This window comes from Haemorhous mexicanus, chromosome 3, assembly GCF_027477595.1.
Source record: "Haemorhous mexicanus isolate bHaeMex1 chromosome 3, bHaeMex1.pri, whole genome shotgun sequence".
Classification (NCBI taxonomy): Eukaryota; Metazoa; Chordata; class Aves; order Passeriformes; family Fringillidae; genus Haemorhous; species Haemorhous mexicanus.
This window is the reverse complement of record NC_082343.1, coordinates 23,302,125-23,320,837: the sequence shown is the minus strand read 5'-3', so window position 1 is coordinate 23,320,837 and position 18,713 is coordinate 23,302,125. Positions and strand designations below refer to the sequence as shown.

Here is an 18,713-nt window from a genome sequence, read left to right as displayed (position 1 = left end):
ATGCCAGAAACTTATTACTGTATAAATACAGCCAGATTTGGCTATGTAAAGGAACACTTAAGGCAAAGTTCCATTTAAACTGCAGGACTTGTCTGCACCAGGAGGCTGATAAAGGTCTGAGGTTTAGTACATGCTGCAGAGCTTAGAGCCTTGCAATACATGTAAAAGTGAATTGTAGTACTGTCTGCATCACACCCTACCCAGTGTGTAGGGTGTGATGCAGAGATGACTCTGAATGTGGTTACTTAGCAGTTGACTGTTAAAGAATTAATAAATATATGACCAAGTGAGCCTTAGAAATCTCATTTTTCTTCCCTCTTGGGACACAGTTAGCTCCACTGACTTGGTGCTGTTCTGACCTTTCCAAGATTTGAGTCTTTCCTCACAGCAGTTCCTTGCCAGGCTTCTGCCTGTGCCTGGCCTCTTTGACAGACATCTCTTCCAGCCAGCGCTGCCTTTTATCTCAGCTGTTGTTAGCCACAACACTTAGCTGCAAAGTGCAGGAATCTTTTTTTGACTGTAGCTGTGTGGGGTTTCTGCCTCCCATCAGAAGACCCAGTAGGGCTGCCACAGTTCTTGCAGCATGCAGGGTAGCACAGGGCAGACTGATTAGGTTACAGCAGTGCCGCTGCTGTCCGCTGGTAAGAAATTTGAAGTCTCTGGCTGCAGAATTCAGTGCCTTAGGCACTGTAGGTGAATTGAGGCAAATTACTAGCTGGAATAGAAAAAATTGCATAGAAAGGTTTAAGGGCATGATGCTGCATGATAATCAGTGCTCTGATTCTCTCCCAAACAGTTCTTGCATATACAGCTTCTCTCTTTTCACATCCTCCTTTTCTCTTTTCCTGTCCTCTTTCCCTCTTAACTCTTCCAGTATCTTAAAATAGCCTCCTTAGCTTCAGAGCTGTCTAGGACTAGTATAGGTTTGATCTCTACAAGGCCTGCTGCTGGCTCTTCTGTTTTAGAGATTCTTGTGAATGCTCGGGGAAAAATACCATTTCCCCATAGCAGTATATAAAAGTACATATGAATTGCATTTAATACATAAATATGAGTGGTATTAGACTGTCAGGATTTATGAATCTCATAATTGGGTTTTTTTAATCTGCCTTTTCCTTTTCTTTCCCCTGCAGTAAACTGTTCTCACTTAAAGAGGTAGGTGTCTGTGGGCCTGGATTCCCTCTGCTCTGAAGCAAGGGATGTTTGTGAATGCTAATTCTAATTTGAACTTGTTCTTTTTGTGAAGAAGTGCAGAGAAGTTGGAAATTTCCTCTCTCTCATGGTGGTGGCCTGGATAACACCTTTCCTTGCTCTGACTGTCATTGCTCTTCCCTTGTTCCAATGGTGCTTGTGTTGGAGGACTTGCTGCTGCTGCCACCATTTTGTTCCCTCCTCTGTGCTAGAATATCACTAGAATATATCTTCTCCTTCTGTCTTGAAACACTTGTAGGGTTTATTGCCTTCTGAAGTGGATCAACAGAAGAACATACAAGAATATTTGTCATATTAAGTCTTATTTTGGTGAAATGCCTTACAGTTAAGCCTACAAGTACCAGCAGATGGATGGGAAGTTAAGAAGACTTTCCTCCCTGAAATACTGGGTGCATTCATTTTATTTTTTCCAGGTACATGCCCATGAAAAGCTACTACCACCTTGTGAATTTAACATGTGAGTTTATCTAGAAGCAGATGTTTGTTGGTTAGTATTTCTGGCAAGTTACATTTCTTTTCTTCAGTGTTACTGACTCCTTCTTTACTGGTCACTCGAACACATTTCACCCACACCATTCTTCTGTGTAATCTTAACTTTGGCAAATGTGCCAACATTTTTTTTTCCCTAGAGAGATGTTTACCTAGACATTTACATGACAGGTGTGTAGCTGTAGGTTTTCTACAGGATGCAGAAGTGGCAACTTCATAGGAAATACAGATCTCTAAGGGTCTCGGGCAACCTGCAGGGAAGATGATGTAAGCAACTTATGGACATAATAGTTACCAGCACACTGGAAAGTTGGAAGAAGAATTTGTAGGTGTTCACTCACTGTCACAAATTTGTGCTTTAGTGTGAAAGGTTTAACTTTTAAATGGCTTTTTCTTCTTGGTTGATAGAGTGCAGTACTGTCCTGAATCTTCAGAAAAGCAGGAAAGAATGGTTCTGATAAATGTGTTGTATCTTAATAAATTTTGGCTCTCTCAAAATGTTAAGAAAAAATAAAAGGAGGAAAAAAGATCACTTCAAGCTGTTTTATCATAATGGGCTTAACCTTTGTCTTATTATTTAATATTTACAGGTTTTTTTCAGCTGCAGAATTTGATCAGCACCTCAAAGTAACTCGCTGTTAATATAATGTAAAGCATACTAGAGATGATGAGGTAGTGGTCTTATTTCACAATTCCAAGCCCCCACCTGCTGCTTAAATCTATAGCTCTTTCCTTGATGCTGCAGTATCCGTCTACCCCAGCACCTGCCACATTCCACTTAAGTAATTGTTTGAAAATTAAAGGTTACCCACCCTCCTGTGAAAGTTGGTGGAGACTCGTTCCAAAATCAGCAGCTTTTCCCCTTCCTGAAATAAATTTTGGGGTTATAAAACAGTGTCCAAAGTCATCACAAACCCGTGCTGGATTATGAGTCGCATTGTCACTTACAGTGTGCCTGAGCTTTTGTTTGGCTAATATGGACAAAGGAGTCTGCTTCACATGATGTAAGAAGTGTTTGCCCTAAGAAGAACAGAGGTCCTCTTGAACCAATTAGGCAAAAATAACAGCTGGGCTACCCACTAATAAGGAAGGTGCTGCTAAACCTCTTTTCATTGTGAGAAGAAATAAATCTTTTAAGGCTTACTCCCTTGCATTTTTATAGAGAGCAATTCTTTGAAAAATTCAGCAATCCAGCTGGGTGATATGTGCAGGAAGACTGTGAAGAAGATAAAGAAACTTTTAAAAATAAAAAATGGTATTATAGCTGTTAGATTTGGCAATTATAAATGTCTCATTGAAGATTTCAGTATTTAGAGAAAGTTTTACTGTTTAAATTGTTAAGAACGTGGAGTTTGGGGCTGGCACAACAGGCAGTCTCGTACAAGTTCCTTGTATCTTGTTCTGTAAGAGGATATTCCTTCCTGGAGCAAATCTCTTCTGATATCTTCTTTAAAGGAAGGCAGCACACATATATTTTTAGTAAGTCTGAGAGAAAAGCAGGAAGAGGAGCTCACAGAGGATTGGGACAGGTAATAGTAACTTTATGGCCTTACTTTTTCTGTGAAAATATTCCTGTCCTGGCCAACTACCTACTCAAGTAGGGAGTGCACCTGTGTTGCCCTGACAGAGTAACTCTTGCTGAGGAAAACCTCTTAACACCTTAAAGGGGATGATTTGGAACAGGTCAGGCACAAAGAAAGGAATATCTAGAATTCCTGGGTGGGTGCTACATATAATGATTTACTGATTTTTATTATCTTTTTTTTTGTGTCTGTGTTAGTAGCAAGTGGCAACTAGGGCTATCTTTATCATCCAGATAGAAGCAGATCTTCGCCATGACTTCATCCTGGATCCTTGGAGGAGAATAGTTACACACCAGAGCAAGTTTGACAGCACTTCTATGCATCTGAGATGTGTTCTCTTTGTAGTATTCCAGATTATTTGAGGAAAAAGGACAGATTTTTGTCCATGGTCTTTACTGACCCAGTTTTTTTTATTTGTCTAAGTTTATTGAATATGGCCCCCTTTAAATAGCTTTTTGCTGTTACTACCTAAGCATAATTTTACTATATGATAGAATTACAGAAGATTTGATGTATGAATAAGCAGTTAATTGAGCTGAACACTTCAGCATTGAGTTAGCTGATCTTTCCAAGGTGTGTCCTCTTCTGAGGTATTGTGAAGTGTGAGTGAAGACTCTGAGCAGAAGACAAACAAAACTTTTGCTAGTTTTCCAGATGCCACTTTTGAACTTTGTGGAAGTGCTGCTTCTTTGGGTTTTTTCTCTCAAATCAGTGCACTATGGGCAAACAATCAGACAAGTCACAGAAGAACCCAATGGCACAATTATTCCAATATTTGTGGTTTTCCTCTATCAAACCCTCCAAATAATTTGAATATTGTTAGGAATATCTATGTTTGAAAATATATTGTAGCTGAGCTGTCTTTAGAAATATAAATTAAAGAACAAATTTTGAATCATTGGCTGCTGTCCTAATATCCTGGCTTACTGTTACTTTGGTCGGTGGGTGGCCTGGTCAGCCTTTCCAAAGCCAGTTTTCATTTTAGGATATTTTTACTTCTTTGACATGGGCAAAGCCTTTGGAAAATGAGGGAGCAGCCTGCTTGTGCTTGTGTGTGTGGATGAAGGCTTATATGTGCAACAAAGTAGCTGTAGAGTTTTTATATTCAGTTTGCAGTAATAGTAAACAGAGCATCTAAAATAACCACTTGCACATTGCAACAAACACATCATCATTTGCTTAAAAAGAGTTATAATTACAGTTGACGAAGCATGGACACCATAAAAAATGCATTAGTTTGGCTTGACACATTAATTACCTGTTTTTGCAGATGTTTTTATATATTGTTGTGTGAACAGTTTACAAAATAATTACAGGAAAGTCATATGGAAAATAAACTAAGTGGGTGGTTTCTCGCCTTAATATTTTCATTCATGTGAATCTGTGTGAGGCACAGCTGCTCTGTAGCAAAAGCAGAGAGAGAGAAATGGGGAATCTTGAGGGGTTTTTATTCTTAGGTCCCTATGATCAGTCTTGCTGCACTTTTATATCTTGCTTTAGCAGTGTAGTTTTTAAAAGTGTAAGATGACATTGCTGATTTAATCCCAGTGATCAGGAGGGGGGAGAAGCTTTGATCCTGATCAGATGAAACATAAATCTTCTAGTATCTAGGAAAATAAATGAAAAATCAATATTATTTTAAGCAGGATGAGCTTTTATGAGCAGTTGTAAAGATTCATCAAAGGCTTTGACACAGTTTAAACATTTCCTGTATGCTGGCATTTAAAGAAAAATGCCTTTCAAGTTTAAATTGTAATTAAAGAGATACCTCTTTAGATTGTGAGCTAACCACAGAATGAAAATAAGAGCTCAATATGCTTACACACTATTTAAATCAGAAGTTCTTAACTAGGAATAAATGATTATTTCTAAATTATTATAAAATAAAATTGATGCTTTTGAAAATACATTTTGCTTAACTAAAACCAATATTCATGGCAAAATGTAGCATTGCATTTAAAAAAAAACCATGGAGTCTGAATCACAGCTTTGACATCTGTCAGATATAAGGATTTGTTCTAGTACTGTGTTTTAGTGATTTATTTGGTTTTAAGTGAATAGTTCTATGACCTCGAATTTGGCATAAATGCTAAAGATTATTTTTAGCTTAATGGGGTCTTTATTGTTACTCTCTGTGTTTGAGGCTTTTTAAGTAGCATTTATTTGTTTGTTAAATTTATATCCTGTATTTATTTACAGATTTTTGTGAGATATTGGCTGTTTAAATGGGAATTTGTATTGTGATGTAGTTTTTTACATTTTCTTGGTTAAACTAATGCAGAAAAATAAAAAGCCAAAATCCTATTTTCATAAATCTAATTCTCAATCATCCACCTGTTAAAATATTCAGAGACTGAACTGTTAATGATCTTGTCCACAAATATGATGCGAGAACTTGTTGAATAAATGTTATTTTTTGAATTCACACCCTTTTTATGGATGAAGATTTTAATGAGTAGAACAGCTTGCAAAGGTTATTTAACAAATTACTCGGGAAGAAGTAGAAGGAAAACTGAAATTAATGTCTTGTGAAAGTAGGGAGAACAAAGACAGCTCTGAGGGGACATCCTAGCTGGTTCGCGTTAATTACTGTAAAATTACTGAAGCATTGGAAAAAAAAACAAGAAACATCCAAACTAAATACACATAACTAACAATTAAGCAGTAAGCTTGACTTTTATGATAGCCTTAGACACTGACCTAGCAGTTTTCTAGCAGTCTGCTTGAAGGAAATGCTGGCTGAAGAGTTTATTGTTGCTGTGCAGATGTCTTGCTTTCCCCGAGCAGCTGCCACTTGGTGTGTCTGAGAGACTGTGGGTGCTCACCGATGCATCAGCACGAGGAAGTTTCATGGTGCTTTCACACTACCTGCAAAGATGAAAGCCAGAGTTAGTCCTGTTTTAGGAAATTGCAACACAGGCTTATTGAAAAAAATACTGTGTATAGACTCTCTTGATAATGCCAACTTCAACTTCAAAGAGTTGAGTGATGCTTTTTTTCTTTTTTTTTAATCCTAGGTGGGAATAAGACTGGCAGTCTTATGAAGGGAACTTTTTACCAAGATTTCCCTAGGTTTTTAGAATGAGAGAAATTACTGAGATATTGATAAATATCCGTAATATTGCATCCTGAAAATGCACTGGATTTCTGTCTGTCTCAAATGATGTGTAGACGAGGGTTTTTGCAGAGCAGTCTTGTGTCTATATTCAAGGAGGGAACAATCACTTTTTCCTCATGCTGTGAAGTAGTTAGTAAAATTTACAAGAGATCACTTATCCCAGAACTTGGAGTACCCAAAGTCTCTTCTGCTTACTTTTGATGGAGTCTGGGTGTGATGGTTCTGTGTGTTGGGGTAGTTTCTAGTCGTGATATGAAAGGAGTGGGAGTCTCTATTTTAAAACAATCTACCTTGATCCCTGCCTTTAAATCTGTCCTTGAAAATCTCACAATGTCTTATACATTGCCACAATTGCCCCCTGAAAAGCTCCCGCAGTAATTTCTGAATGCAAGCATTCACACAGTAAGTTCTCTATCAGAAGTTCCATAATAAACTTGCCCTTTTTTATGAGACTCATTCTTGATAACCCACAATAATCCTGTTTTTTTTCTTATCAGTTACAAAGTTTCTGGTTGAACTCCTTCAAGGTTACACTCGGGTTCCTTTCATGGCCCGGTGATCAGTGTCTTACCTTCTCCAGTCTCTGTTAATATCTGTTATCTGCCGTTGGTTGGGGTTTGTGTATTTGTGTGTTTAATTTATTGCCTCTCCTGTTCCTTGCCTTGTCTTTCATGTGGAGTAGCTGTTGGGCAGATATCCTTGCAGCTCCTTGCCCTGTTTGAGCATCGGTTTGAGAGGTGCTGGCTTGCACCTGGCAGTGCAGAGCCTGTCACAGTCAAGGCTTTGTTTCTGCAAGTCTTGGATGCCCTCAGGGCTGGGAGAGTCTGTCAGGGCCGTATCAAGTCTCTGCTGTCCTTCAGTCTTCTTCTGGGACAGTTGTCTCTGTCTTTTTTTCAGCATAATAATCTCATTTCTCTGTCAGAACAATTGTGTCTCACAGTCTCTTATCTTTGTTCGGTGGCTGACAGGTTGGGTGTTGCCATCACAGGTTGAGTCTGTTACAGCAATACATCGCTCAGGATGTGAATGCCTAAACCAAACTGAAAGCTTCAGAGTGAATTCAGTGTTTGTGTGGTGCCATGTGGTTCTCACCAAGAGTTTGGGTAGATCAGAAATAATACAATGGTTGTTTAGCCATCTGGAAAGTGAAGTAGTTGGTGCAAGTGCTTATTGCTTTCTTCCCATGTTACCCCAAGACAAGAGGCAAGGAATGTCTAGCATAGAAAAGCTGTGGGCAGGAGTTCTTCGTGCCTCTCCTCAGTTGCCTTCTTGCTTTCAATAGCTTTTCTAGACTTCATGTATAATTAGGGGAGTCCATACTGGACACCTGATGTCGCAATATGACATGAAATGAACAACACTCACATGCTGAGATGTCTAAGGTAAAAAAGCACATTTATTTTTGGACTTTGATATTTATAGAATTCTAAAAGTATCTATGGGTTGGAGGATGAAATTGCTATTTCTCCAACCACACTGGTCAAACTAACAGTCTATTAATTCTCTCCTCCACTAGGAAGTAATGCAAAATAATTATTATTTACATGAAAAGTGTGTGAGAAACTCCATTACAAAAATGTAAACGTCAGAAGGCTTAGAAGAATCTTAGAAGAACAGGGCGACAACCTGAGGAAAAAATAAGTTTGCTGTTTTGTTGTAATCATCTTATTCTGTCTTTCCTAATTGATTTTGCTTTTTGGAATGCCGGGTTTGGATCAGTGGTTTGTTTCAGTTCTTACCTATGTTACCATAGGAACATATACCAAATAACAGAAATATTAGGAAAGGCTTTTTATTTAGTGTAGTCTATAGCAAGGCTTAATTTGTTATTTTTGTAGAACTCTGAGATCATAGTCTGGACTTTTAGAAGATGCATATCTTTAGGTTTGATTATGAATAACCCGAAGGGAATCAAAAAGGTAGAATCAAAGTAGTCCTGTGCTTTGATTCCTTAGTACCTCTCTCTTTATAGGGAACATAACATTTTTTTTTCTCCATTGAGGTGAATCAAGTCCAACTCGTCGAGAAGCAGTGAAGAGGAAGACAGCAGAATACCTTATGCGTGCTGAAAAAATTTCCAGCCTCTACCATAAAACCTCTGAAGATGCATCTGTTTCTATGGTAGGCTTTAATTAATTTTTTTCTGAATTAATTTTTTTCAGAATTTGTTATAATTAAGTGGGAAAGCATATTCTAGCTTAAGGTTCAAAAGCTGCCTAGAATGTCTCTTTTGGGAGGCTGGAGGAGTATTTTGATGTCGTCTTTGTGTTAAGTTGCCAATCTTTCTGATTCTTCATAATTTTACAAGGAGTGCTTGGTTTAACACAGGACTGCTTTTCATGCGCTTTCCTACTGTTCATGGTTGATGATGTAGACATTTTTCATCATGCTGAAGAATCTAAAGGTAAAGGAAAAAACCACTCTAGAGTGTAACATTTCATTTGACTTTTCCATGGGAATGTTGGTCGGTCCTGTGGGGAGTGAGAAACCTGTTGGTTTCTTTAGCCTAGCACATAGTGATGTATCACAAGTGAATCAAGCACAGGGTAGGGGGAATCAGATTAATTTTCCACAGAACAAGTCCTTAACAGAGCAAAGGTTCTTCCTGATCCTTTGAAATGTCTCTCTTGGATATGCTTGTGGGATCAGTTCCTTTTTGATTTTTGAAAAGTTTTTGAGTTTTTTTTTTCCACTTTCTTGAGCAGAATACCTTTATCTGTGCTTGTACAAAAGACAAACAAAGCTTGTTCTGAGATACCCTCAATAAATATCTAACTTGCCCTTCCTTAAACAGTTCCTTTAGGATTTATCTGTTTCTACTTTAGACTTTTACTGCAGTCGTGTTAAACTGAGTTATTGTCAATGACTGCCCTATTGCAGTAAGTATAAAAGCTGCAAACTTCCTGACTCTCTAATATCAAGGGATAACAAAAGGGATAGAAGATTATTGCTTCCTACTTTGCACAGATCTATAAATGCTTTAAGGAGACAACTGCTGCAAAAATTGGAAGCCTTCTAAAAGCTGTCTATCTAATAAGCAAATTTAAAAAGCAAAGACACTGATTTTTTAAGGGTAGATTATTTCATGTTGAGAGCCCACAAGTACAATTTTGAGGATGTTCCAAATGGGATATATTTTGTGAGGCTTGGAGTCTTGCTGTTGCTATGAACTGTACTTTGAACAATTTAATATTTTGGACAGATACGAACTCCTACTAGGTATTCTTTCTTTGGGTCAAACACCCCTGAAAATGGGGAAGAAACTATATTGAATGGAATCCTCAGTGTGTTTGGAAACTGAAGAAAAAGAGAAAAAAAATCCATGAACAACCTATTTTTGCCTTTTTATAAGTTTAAAAACTAACTGTGGTTGGGAAGGAGGAAGAAATAGGTTGCATTTTTCTGTGTGAGCTTGAGAGGTGAAGTATTTCCTCTTTTATGCTGTACTGAATAAGACACATGCCTTCTTTGCAGATCCAAAGAAAAGCAGATTTAATTGGGATAAGACAAGAAAAAAAAAGCAGATAGAATAAAAAACCATTCTCCTTCTGTGTTGAAACTCAAAATTGACAAATCGCGGCAAATCTTGTTTTGTACAAAGTGTTGCACCTGGCTGATTCTCCTGTGTACAAAAAAGGCCATGCAGCCATGATTTAGCCTTGTTTTTTTCCTAAGTTTGTACATGTATTTTAATGTCCTTTATTTGCTGTTCATAATGCATAAATTTAACTTTTATCTTAGAATTTTGGAATTTGCTGATATTGAGGGCAGATGGTGCTTCTGGGTCATGATGGTTGTGGTGAGGAGCGGCTTGTTTCTTGTTCATAGCTGAATATTACCTGGGAGAAGGACTTAACTCCCAAAATTATTGTGAGAGTAGTGGTAGGTACCACAAAGAATTGGTATGCTCTGTGCTTTTGCTTAGTGTCGTAAGGAAAATGAGGAATGTGACTGTTCCCGTGTGTTGGTTGCTGAGCAGGCCTGAATTCTTGCACTTTATTTACTGCTTATTATTTTTACTTCCCAAGATAGTTTGTATTGAAATTTGCTTGAATTATTCCACCCCACATGGACAGTGATAAATGCTCTGGAAGAACCTCCATCTATAGACAGTGTGAATCTTGGGAGATACCAGTGGCAACTTGCAGATACTTTGTGTCCTTCTCCTAAAGACCTTGAGTGCAAGATGGGCACAGTCAGTGCAGTACCTGGGCCCCTGGTAGGAGTGTCAGAGTGCAGTTTTGTTATGGAAAGCATGGTTCACTGCAGGGAATGTCATGGGCATTTGCACCCCAATTGGAGGAAGAGGTCTGGCTGGTAAGTGGGTGTGGGCATTTAAGGCAAAGTGCTCTTGTTCATGACCTGGTGTCACAGGGCAGAACTGCTTTGTCACCTCTGTCTGCTGTAGGTGGCTTTGTGTTTCCTGTGGTGCCCTTAAAAGGAGCAGTCATGGGCATCAGAACTAGGCTGACCTGTTGTTCTTACACATGGAATTTTATCTCTTCCATCAGGCCAGAGAGCTGTCCAGCAAGGGAAGGGGTAAGCTCTGAAGTGCAGGTTCAGTTATTGACCTGCACTTCTCAGCCTGTCAGATCTCCCAAAGGCTTGGGATGCCAGCCATGGGCTGAGCCATGGACTGAGCCACCTGCAGGCACAGTCTCAAAAGACTGTGCCCACTAAATGTGCCCTTTGCCATCTGAGCACCACGTGAAGGTAAAGCACAGAGCCTGGCTTTTCTCTGGAGGCCCAGGCAAGGAGGAAGTGAGCCATTCTTTCGTGGCTGGAAATGCCAGGCCCTCTCTGTTCCAAGACCAGATTTCCCTAAAGAGGCAAAAGTCTGGTATATGAGAGCTGAGAAGCAAAATAGTCTTTGATGTCATGGAAACCAGATGAAGAACAACTACTTTGTTACTTTTCAGCAGTGTAGCTGTCAAGGATAGCATCCTTAGCAACCACCCTGCTGCTTGCAAGTTCAAGTGGTGAAGAGAGGAGCACAAGAAGATGGTATTTGGAGAATCCTTGGCATTGTTAAAGAAAGGTTTTGGGTAGAGGGCTTAAAAGAAACATAGGGAATTGACTCAGCTGCGACCTTGAGCTAGGAACTCATCTGAGTGTCTTGTAAACATTGAGAAAAGCCTTGCTGTGACCCATAAGAGTAGGTGATGTGGAGACAGCTTCTGGAGCTTTTAAACAGGCACGTGAACCTTCTGGAAAAACAAGCTGCAGCAAAGTCCTCTTCTTCTTCCTTTGGTGCAGCACAGCAGCTTCAAGGGCCATCTCTTGGACAAGTGCTGCAGAGAACTGTGTAAGAGCAGCACTGGGTCATTTTGCAGATTCTCAAGCTGCATTTTCTCCTCTGCCCCTTTATAAGTAGTGTCTCTGGGGACCCACTTCCAAGGTGAGTGGGAGCTGCAGCAACAGCCTCTGAATCCCACAGGCCTGACCATCAGAAAGCTGGAGTCTTGCATAGCTGTCAGCTGCAAAGCCCAGCACAGCTGCTTGTACAGGCTGTGGGGCAGTTTTAACCTTGGCAGTTTTTATAAAGCATATTTTTATTGCGTCTTTGAAATTAATTCTGATTCTATTTATGCCTAACTTCGTATATTCAGAGTGGTTTCTTTTTGCGCCATTATGAAAGCTGTTGTCTTTTAAAATGTCAATTATTTTTGATTTTTCAAAGCAATTTAGTACCAAGAGGTACATGCAAGCCTGATGCCTGAACAGAAGAAGCAGTCTTTGTGGTTTCCATAAGATATCTTCCTAAAATTCTCATTACGTGTGCATGAAAATTACATGAAGTATAAAGAAAATGCACTGCTGTAGTTCTGTGAGTTATAAATTTAACATAAAATAAGAGATTCAGTCTCAACTTCTAGGATCACATCCAAGGTGTGTCCCAGCTTCAGGAAAAGTGCATTCCCCAGGTGGTGCTCACTGAGGGCCTTCTGAAGCACCACTGTAGTTCTGTCTGGTTCAGATGCAGACAGAAATACAACCTGGTTTTCTCCTGGTGCAGAGAGAGGAAGAAGCCAGGAAGTCTGCCATACCAGGAGAGCTGGAAGCACTGTCACAGCCATGAGGCAGATTCCAGTGTATCTGCATCAAAACAAGGCATCTCCTTGCTGCAAGTGAAGAGCTGGCTATGCTACAGGTAGACAGGTATTGAAATATCAGACTCAGACCTCTGAATGGCAAAGGGAGATTGCATTTGTGATGTGCAGATCTGCACTGGTGTTCATGAAAGTTCTCTTTTCTTATCCAGAGGATCTGTGGTGACTGATGTCAAAGGTGTCAGCATTAGCAATTAAATTAGCAGAGCTTTCTGGGTGAAAGAATGAAGAGGGGAAAATAATGATCAAATATTTAATTAGAGGGAAATCCAGGAAAAATAGCAGTTGTGCTGGGAAAGCTTTAAAGGACCAGTGCGGGGGGCATCCCTGCTTGAGCATGTGGATTACTTTGAGCAACCAAGGAAGGACCAGGACTCCACCATTCCTCATGTTTCACTGCATCCCAGGAGGAAGAGGGTGCAAGGAACCCCACCACAGATGCTGGGGTGCCCCCCAGTCTGAGATGTACACATGGTGTGGTTTTGGGGGTTTCCCTGTGCGAGGCCAGGAGCTGGATCCTTGTGGGTCCCTTCCAGCTCAGGATATTCTATGATTTCCCATCAAATGGTGTTTGTGTTGCTGGGCTAGGGATAGTGCTCTTGCCTTAAATTAGGTTAACATGAAGTGCCCTTTCTGTTACTTGACTGGTGGAATTCTCTGTCTCCCTCTGCTCTTATCCCTGCTGGCAGTGATGCCAAAGCTGATGGAAGGGCTATGGCCATATTCCTAGTGTAGCTTACAAAACCAGAGCTTTCCAAAGGCTTTCCAAGGACCCACAGGCTGCTGGGTCCTTGCAGGGGCATCACAATCAGCATCAGCCTTTTCCACTTGAAATCTACACATGGTAAAAGATGATGGTGGGAGAGGATCTGGTGATGGCTGTCCTAACTCTGGATAAGTCCAGCTGTGCTGCTCAGAGTGTAGTCTGGAAATAGCGAGGGCATGGCCACAACAGAGAAGATTCTGAGATACCTGAGCAGCATGCTGAGCATTTGGACAGGCTGCTGAAGGCCTTCTGCAGGCAGAGGTAGCTTTACAGTTTTTTCAGAATATTTGTCTCATTTCTAAAGGCAAATGAAGTGGTTTTTTTTTTTTTGTTATCCTCCTTCCTGTATTGTTTTGTTCTTCTGTTTTCTACTGAGAGTGAGGATTTCTAGTTATTTTTCTTCTTGCTGCCTAGATGCTGAGCTTGGATTTTTACTCTATTCAGAGGAGCAGGCTGTTTCATAGAGTGCTTAATTGCTGTAGTTTTGGGAATTGTTCTGGAAATTTAGTTTGCTTCCAGCCTGCTTCACAGCAGAATGTGATGCCTTCCCATCATTGGGCTCTTCTATTAGACTTTTGAAACAGTGAAACCAAAGTACTGTAAAGAGCAAAACTGATAAAAATGGAGAACCTGCTGGGAGCTGTGGATGTGATTGTAAATCCCTTAAAAGTAAGAAGTGACTGTAGAGCACACATATAAAAATCAGTGTGTATACACACTATTACTGACTGTGCCACCACTGGTCACATTTTAGAGAAGGACCTAAAATATCTGTACTGGAGCTTTTTGGCTCTTTGGACAGGATGGGTGCAGAAATCTGATTGTATAACATTATTAGACAACTATTAACTTCTGCAGAGATGTATGAACTTAATTCATGGTTGAAATGTTATTCATAAGAAAAAATATTAAAAGTGTGATTATCGAGGAATGGTTATAAAATGTAATAGCAAGCAGATAGAAGTGAAAATCTTTTATAGTAGTCTAGAGGATTAGGAAATGTTCTCTTCCTTTAAATGTCTTCCTTAGAATGCTTTTGAAATCTTGTCATGAATAAACTGTGTTAGCACAACTCTTTGTTTCAAAGGAAGTTTTTCATTATTGCAGAAAAATTGCCTACTCTCAAAATACTTTCAACAGTTCACTGAAATGTGGAACTGAAATTAGGTTTGGAGAAAAAACCTAATTCATGTAGAGTTTTCTTTTTTTATTCTTCTTCCTGTTAAAGCCTTTAGTTTTAGATTGTAGAATCTGGGCTGTTTTCTCTTAACTGATGTTGGTATTCCTGCTTGGCAGGAGTAACGTGACAAAACAATTATCAGATCCATACAAAAAAAATGAAGATAACTAAGAAACTCCCAAACACTGAGCCCAGAAAAGCACACTTTTCTCCCAGCTTTTTGAACATGTATTTATGGTCCTTTCTTCTGGATTTTGTGGGCAATCAGTACTTAAATTAGTACTGATTTTTATGAAGGAATTTGGAAGGAGAGGATGTTGTTGAGTGAATAGGGAAGGCTTTGAGGAGTTGCTTTGGCCTTGGAGGATAGCATAGTAAGGATGCCTCAGGGAGAAAAAATAGGGTGGCAGGAAATTGCCCTGCCTAGTTCAGGATCTCGGAGTTTCTCATCACAAAGAAAAAATTTTTGATTTTCCCTGATACTTAAGCATTTAATCCACAGCATATTTGTTTACCAGCCATTTTCCTTTGTGACATAGCAGTTAAATATTGCCTCAGAATGCTGACCTCCCTCTTCCTTTGCACCTTTGTGTGATAGAAATCTACTTGGGGAGGCCTGGGTATGCTTCAAAGGAGTTTAGCATTCAGCAGCTCTGCAAATGAAGTTACCTTATTTGTGAGGAAGAGATAGAGGTCTATGGTTCCATTAGAAGCTACATGTTGAATTTTTGGAGGAAGATCTAATAAATTCCCTCAGTTGGCAACTAGAAATGCTGAAAATACTTGTTCACATGCCAGAGGTGTATGGGATGCTTAAAATGTTGATCTTTGTCCCAAAAGACTTCCAGTTGAAATGTTGTTTCCCCCTCTGGCATGCAAGCTTTGAATTTGCTCTGAGAAACTACAAAACATAGTATGGACAAATATCTATGTATATTAGCATATTAACTACTTGAATAGTTAGCACCTGCCAATTTTCTTGCTGTGGTGTTAATTTCTATATTAATGATACATAGCTAGTTACTTTTTTCTAAGGCAGCTTTAGGAATCGTTTCTGTTGTGTCCCTTATTATTAAAAAGATTTCATACAGCTCACCAAAGAGCAAGAGAACCCCATTTATAATTCTGTATTTTATGTTCTTCAGGCTTAAAAAGCCTCTAATTTGCTTTCTCCTCCTCAGTGATCTCTCAATTATTTTGTACCCAGAATACCTGTAAGGCTTTGATTGATTATTATTATGTGGTAAGAACTAAGTAATCAATTCCTGGGTTCCATTAAGCATAGAAAATATAAAAATTAATTCCTTTTTTCTTTTTAAAATTTTTGTTTTCAGTGTTATCTTGACTTTTATTTACTTGCAAGTTGTTTTTTTTCCCCCTGCTAAGGACAAACAGAAAACTTCTCCTTTCATCTTCAGTCTCTCTGATTTATGATAAATTTAGTTTCCTTCGGCCTGGCATTTGCTTCAGCAGGCAGTCTTCCTTCAAGTACTACCCTGATTGATGTATAATCTTTGATATCTTCCATTAGCCTCCAGGATCACTAAGTTCAAGGCCCTCTTGGAACCTAAGGAGCCCTGCCGAGGAACTGAAGACCTTCAGAGTCCTTGGGGTGATTGACAAGGTAATTCTTCAGTGTCTCTTCAAGAATTCAGTCATAAATCGACTGCATGCTGACATTTTGTCTTTGAAGCTGTGGATCTTAAGGATATGAAACAAAAGGGGAAAATGACTCAAATGCATCTGCACTTAAAAATAACAAAAGTAGAAGAAAAAAAGGCTTTTATCTAAGCAATTCATGTAAGGTCATGCAAAATGCATTTGAGCTAAAGGATAAGGTACATGTTTGGTAGCATTCAATAGGATGGGGCCTGTTTTTCAAAAATGAAATCATGGTTGCAGTTCTGGGATAAGGACAAGTTGATGTGTTTTCAGTTGAACAGTCTGGTGGATACTGAAAACATAGAAGGGTAGAAATTCTTACTTTTGAACTCTTACTTGAAGTGGGAGCTGGGGACACACACGACTGTTCTCCTTCCCTGAGAATTCAGAATTGAAATCCCTTGCCAAGACAGAGATTCAGCAATGAAGCCAAGCTTATTTTTGAGTCATGCAAATAATGTCTTCCAGAATCCCAGGATAATACCCGTCTGTAAACAGTAAAGGACCATACGGATTTTTTGCAAACCTAATTAAGAGACCAGAAGAATTGTTGGGTTGTTTTGATAATGCTGATTAGTTACCACCTTACCAAATACTTTTAAGATGATGCATTATTCAGCAGTGTGACAGTGGCTAATGCAGACTGTAACGGCTCGTTTCCTTTTTGCTGTGCCAAATCCCTTGTGCCTTTTGATAGTTCCTTATGTAGTCCCTAGTTTGTGCACAAGCTACTGATGCGTGGTCAATTTATGCATTTGTAACGTGCATCAAAAACCTGTGGCTCATCCCTTGAGGTCTGTATTTCTTGGTTGCTTTTTCTTGTTGGACTGAAGCTAGCTATTGGGACTGCTTTTTGTTTTTCTTTGCCTGTTTCGTTGTAATTGTGTGCATAAGTTGATAACTTCTCCTTAGGGGGCTGTGTACATTAGGTATTATGGTTGTTTTTATAGCACACAAGGTTTTCTAAGCTCTGACTTCATATTCATTGTGTCTTCTTTCCTCAGTTGTAAGTACAGAACTTAGCCTGTATTCCACGCTGGACACATAGCAGAGAGTCATGTTGGAAAGACCACCTATCTGTAGCACCTGTTTGTAGGTGGTAACTAAGTTGGTAGCCACTAAATGGATGCAGTGTGCATGGATTTTGTGAATTATTCTGACAGAGTGAGCCTGCAGAAATGTTGGAAATGGATCAAGAAAGATTTTCTCAATATCTCCATTCTTGTGTAGTGCTAATGAACAGCTACTGGAAAAGATGCTTGAGCAGAATGAAGCTTTTGCAGTCCTTGGTGGTACCAGATCTCCTTAGCTCTCTCTGAGCAGTTTCTGTAAGCATCCCAGGTGTGAGCTGAACACGTCCAAATCTTTGAAGCAGAACTGAGGAGAATCAGGGTTCTAATGATGATGAAAACACAGGATTCTCTGAGCTGAAGATGTATGCAAGGAGTAGCAGGCCTGTGCATACAGCTGGAATGCTCCTGTGTAAGCAGTATCATAGGGCTCAGAGTTCATGTTTAATTACTGTGTAGAAAAGGGAGCCAGATTCTTTCAGGTGTCTTTGTACTCTGTGTGCCTTCTTCCAGATTCTCACATCACATTCTTAGCCTTATTTTGAGTATGCTGCTTTTTAGCATATATTTCTAGGGGTCTGTAAAATTGGGAGGCAAACGAAAACCTGCTCTGAGCCCAGAGAATATTTTACTTGGTTTTATAATGTATACACAAAATGCACGTGAATATGAAACAAAAGTGCGCAGATGTATCTGTGGGCTGGAGATGATGTCCCTGCCTTTGGTTTAAAGCACCATCTCCCTTCCTTCCTCACCATCACTGTCATTTCCCTCCTTCTCTGCTTCCATATGCCCTAAAGCTCTCATCATGGAGAAATCCAATCAATGTGTAAGTATCCTTGCTGCAGCCAAGTAGATGACATAGCGTGCTCGTTGCTGAAAATGGATTTTGATTTCCAGGGCCAGCATTGAAGATGCTATGCTTTTGGGCACAAGGCTGTAACTGATTCACCACCACGCGGAGCTTTGCCTGAAAATAATTTTCCATTCTAACCCTAAGGTAGCTGCTTTGGTTTCAGCAGAAAATGGGGGTGTGGTAATGAGCCACTGGCATTGTAACTGCTGGCTTGACTAACCCCGTGCAAGACTGGCTTAAACTCACCAATTTAAAATGGTGTTGGCTGGTTTGCAGACTAGTTCTCCCACTGCTGAATCCCAGAGTGGTGTCTGCCTGCTACAGTGCTGCCTCGAGAAAACCAGCTGTTAACCTTCCCTCATTCAAATGCTGAAAGGTTCAGTGCTTTCCCTTAGAGTAATGTCACTCTTTGTTCTTCTTTTGAAGCCTCTTCAAGTGTTTTGAATTGGCTTCATTTTCATGGACAAAATGCTTGTTGCTACCTGAAACTCTGGGTTTTTCAAACTATTTTAGACTAGGCAGAATGATTAGATACCTAATTTTAGCCTAGGTTATTCCCAATGTGCAATCTTTCTTTCCCTGTCTGCCCTTTCCCCTCCTTGTCACCTCAGTAATTTTTGTTGTTTTGTCCTTTTTCTGCTAAATCTGAGAGTCAGAGATCTTAGCA

General features: G+C 39.6%; 1 protein-coding gene across 2 annotated transcripts in view; it reads left to right on the top strand.

The window, feature by feature from the left end:
* Positions 1 to 18,713, top strand: part of RPS6KC1 (ribosomal protein S6 kinase C1) — an 85,630-nt gene that overhangs the window by 29,092 nt on the left and 37,825 nt on the right. For both annotated transcript variants that reach the window (XM_059841066.1, XM_059841065.1), the window contains exons 8-9: positions 8,405 to 8,523; positions 15,990 to 16,082. In XM_059841066.1, coding sequence (XP_059697049.1) covers positions 8,405 to 8,523; positions 15,990 to 16,082 — 212 coding nt within the window. The remainder of the gene's footprint in view (positions 1 to 8,404; positions 8,524 to 15,989; positions 16,083 to 18,713) is intronic.